The 4,290-nt window shown below is 37.4% G+C and overlaps 1 protein-coding gene across 1 annotated transcript; it reads right to left on the reverse strand.

Moving 5' to 3' along the window:
- Positions 1 to 983: 983 nt before the first annotated feature.
- LOC140804865 (F-box/kelch-repeat protein At1g51550-like) lies at positions 984 to 3,021 on the reverse strand. Its single transcript, XM_073161023.1, has 2 exons — positions 2,529 to 3,021; positions 984 to 2,198 (listed from the first exon to the last, which is right to left on the reverse strand). Exons 1-2 carry the CDS (start codon positions 2,998 to 3,000, stop codon positions 1,246 to 1,248), a joined length of 1,425 nt encoding a protein of 474 aa, XP_073017124.1. The 5' UTR covers positions 3,001 to 3,021; the 3' UTR covers positions 984 to 1,245.
- Between the last annotated feature and the right edge of the window lie 1,269 nt (positions 3,022 to 4,290).

Genomic DNA, 4,290 nt, shown 5'->3' on the forward strand with positions numbered 1-4,290 from the left:
AACTACCCGAGGAAAAAAAAAACAAAAGAAAAGAAATCAGGATAGGCAATGCAATGCAAGGGAAACGTTGAAATATTATGAAAATGCCTTTTGCCTTTCATGTGTTGTAATTCATTGCGACCCTAGGTTTTATTTATGTAGGTTGTGTATGCTGAAGTCTACATGATAGATGATGATATGAAATGGAAAGTGCTACCTCCTATGCCGAAACCCGATTCTCATATTGAATTTGCTTGGCCGATTGGTAACAATTCGATTGTTATTGTTAAGAGGTACCACGAAAAAGCATCATGTCACCAAAAAGATGACGTTGATTGGCGAAATATTTAAGTTTCAGTTTGATACGCAGGTATCTTCTCCACAGCTTCTAACCACTTTGTCATCACTGATTACTCATTCTTGTTAATTTTTGATTGATGGGCATATCTAGCATAGATGCAAATTACTCTTGTTTGATGGGCATATCTACCATGATGCAACAAGTAATGTTTCTGGCCTTATACTCGGAACTAGTTTTCATATCCTTGTAACAGGTTCATTTATGTTGAATCATTGTAACAGAAATGGTGGGTGATTGGAAATCTCCTTTTCGAATCAAAACCACTCTAGTTGGATTTTGGAATGGAATGCTGTATGTCACATCTGGGGGCAACGAGACAGAGGGCCTGAGGATCCAGCGCCATGAAAGGTAATAGGTGAGATGTGGAGAACGAAGCTGATATTGTGAGAATTATTTTTGTGGTTGCAATGGGTGCCAAAATATCATTAGTTGTATAAGTAGTGGTAGGTACACTTGTTTCTATTTTATTCATTGTTTTAGAAGTCCTATGTAATGGAAAGTCCAGACCCTGTCGAATAACGACTTGAGGCAAGAGTATCCATGCTTGCTATGTTATATACAGTTCTTACATCTTGCTCGTACCATATGCCATCAGGGTCTCTAAAAGCATTCTAAAAAGGGTAAAAGAAGACCGACAACTAAATTCGGTACATGAATGCATCTCCATATGATCACAAACCAGTTTAAATGGCATACCATATTACAACTATCTTGTAATTCCAAGGGAGATTGGAAGCGCAACAAGTACACACTGGCATATGCATGCACCTCAATATTTACATAACATTTCCCATTGATCAGTTTTCTTCTGAGTAGTTTTGCGTTTAAACAACTGATTCCTTACATGGAAAGCAATACCGTGACCTCACCAGCCTATTTATTCTATACATGTGAAATCACGGAGACTAGTGCAGTATAAGCTCCACCAAGAAAAATTCTCCATCGAACCTTAAGCCTGATGAACCAGCAGGCTCAACTGACCCATCAACCATTCCACCATGCACAAACAAATAACACCCTGAATTATCAACACAAGCACCATGAAATGACCTACACTTGGGTATGTGACCCCCCTTGAATTCAAGCCTTCTCCATGTTTTTCTACGCTGCTGCAGCTTCGTTGTCATCGACTCAATGTCTAAAACCCAAAAGTCATCTTTCCTATGCCTATTTGAATCTTCACCTCCGTAAATAAGAAGTCTATGTCCTATTATAAGGTTGGCAGAGTGCCCCACTCGAGGCATTGGCATAGGCAAGCTGTTACATAAATCAAATACTAACTGAATCCATCTACCGCCTGAAGAATCAAAGAGCCATACATCATTAAGCACTTCATAACCCGATCCCCTCCCTCCAAATAATATATTCTTTGCTTCATCAATATGAGTTAATGTGTGTCCCGACCGAGATGGAGGACATGGTTGAGACAAAATTTCTCTCCACGTCCCAAAACAGACATCTTCCGTGAGATCCAGAACCCATGTGTCACATAATCTCACACCGGATGGCCCGATGCCTCCATGGATAAGCATCCTTTTATTATCAATGCAGCAACCAGCATGAGCACCCCTCGGTGATGGTGGCGGTGAACTCAAACAACTCACATCAAGAAGCCGCCAAGATAATTTAACATTAGCAAGTTTTTCTTCAACTGTGACCTGGCCAACCCATGTGTCATTTTGGCGGACACCATGTTGATTGATCCCTCCAAACAAGACAAGATAATTGCCAACTACAACACACGAGTGCCCGAACCTCCCCTCAGGAATGCCCGAACTTGTCTTTTGCCATTTTATTCTTCTCCTCTTCAACTCATCGACTCCTGCATAAGCCGTCCATGTGTCTTCGAGGTGCCTTCCTGAACCATCAAAACAGAGAGCAGCAATGACAAACAAGAAATGACAGAAATTCAGTAATCAAATTGATTGAAATAACAAGTATTTGCTCAGTTTCCCAGCATCTGCAACAATAATCCTTAATAGAATGAAATTATCCAATGGACTCGATCTTTATCTTTATTTCATAAAGATAAAGGCCTTGAGAAACGAAAATACTGCTAGTATTAGGGGTGGGGAATATCAATTCCATCTGCAATACATATGCACACAACGTTACAAGGATGAATTAATTGAACAAGAACCCTCGTGGGAAAAAAAGCAAGTAGAAAGAGTGATTGAGTAAGGTTAACCTCCCTCACATCCCCCACCGAACAGAACCAAGCATCCGGACACCAAATTCAGAGAATGGGAAGCTCTGGGTCTTGGGCACGGCCACTCATCATCGTTGCCCAACAAGAGACTGTGGCAATTCACAGTGTCCAACTGGTAAACCTGCCGGTACATATTCTTCCATGGAAGCTTGGCCGCTTCCGCTGGTGGATGTCCCCAGTCCCTCCTATATACAGACTCCCACAGAGCATCTGAGTATGCCAAAAGATTCAACCTTTTGCATGTGGTGGCGAAGCAGAGAATTGATTGTATGGGTAAGAGGAGCAAGATCGAAAACAGTTGGTCTTGAGATAATCTTGCTATTGGAGATGAAGATACCGATGCGTCAGCCATCTGTTGATGATGATTGAATAATACTTCCTCCTTTCGCTTCTTTTTCATTCTTCTGTCTGTACGAGAAAAGGATGTGAAATTTCCTGTTCCTATCTTCATTTTATTCACTCTTTGATAAAGTTTAATACTTTATTGCAAATCAGATATATTTCAATAGATAGAGTGTTTGTATTTAAATATTAATAAGTCGTAGCTTTAATTTGGATCATTTTTTTTTTTTTTCATATTTATTTTTTTAATTCATATATCAAAATTAGAGTTTAGTCTCTTGCTATTTTTTATAATTATATTTTGATACTCACTTAAATATAAATCAAATAAATTATAAAAAATATTGTATACGTCAGTATGCTAGTGATAATAATGAATAACCATTAATTATCAATATTCAAAATTTTTTTTATATAATTTTTTATTATATAACTTCAATAGAAAACAATCCATCCCAACTTCATTTTGTAAGAGTTTGATGTATTTAGCAGTGTTTTATAATCGGACCGTTAATCGAATATGTCAAGCCTTAAAAAATGGTTCAACCGGTTCCACCGAACGGTCGAACCGGATCAATAAAATTAATATTTTATTTATTTTATATAATGAATAAAATAATAAATATTGATTATTTATGTTTTTATAGTTTTTACTTAATTTTTAAGATGAAAATTACAACAAATATCCAAATAAACATCACTTTTCAAATTCAAAAATCCAAATTACACCTAACATGTAACCAAATAGTGATGACCAAATTTAAGTGCCCAAGAAAACATCAAGTTTAATTATACAAAAAATTAGCAAACATCAAGTTTCTTATACAAAAAAGTATCAAACATCCAGTTTCAACTTTCAAGTTGCATCCTTTGATGCCCACACCGCATCCAATTCTTGAAGCGTTCTTTCGTAGTCATTATCATCTTCATCCCCACCATCCAAAAGTTCTTCCAAGTCCAAAGAAGGTGTTTCTTGCATTTCACCAACACCTTTATCTAAATCTTTTTTTAAAAAATTAAAATAATACATGTTTAAAATATGTGGGCAATATTTTTTTTATAATTTCACAGACCCGTGCGGCTCCTAAAGACCGACCGGTTTCCGGTTTTTCCGGTTTAACCGGGTTTTAACCGATTTTTTCCGGTTAAACCTGTTTTCCGGGTTTTTACTTATCTCCGGACCGTTCTGGAGGCCAGTTCGCGGTTGAACCGGTCCGACCAGCCGGTCCGGTCCGGTTTGGAGAACATTGGTATTTAGGGAAAAAATTAGGCATATTTATCTAGGAAAATAACAAAATATAATGTTAGAAAAACATATTAGGCCAACCAGATTCAATGACCGGAATAGCTTTTTAAAACCAATCATACTAAATCAATAATAATAGACAATAATAGGGGC

The sequence above is a fragment of the Primulina eburnea genome, chromosome 11 (genome assembly GCF_022965805.1).
Source record: "Primulina eburnea isolate SZY01 chromosome 11, ASM2296580v1, whole genome shotgun sequence".
Taxonomy (NCBI): domain Eukaryota; kingdom Viridiplantae; phylum Streptophyta; class Magnoliopsida; order Lamiales; family Gesneriaceae; genus Primulina; species Primulina eburnea.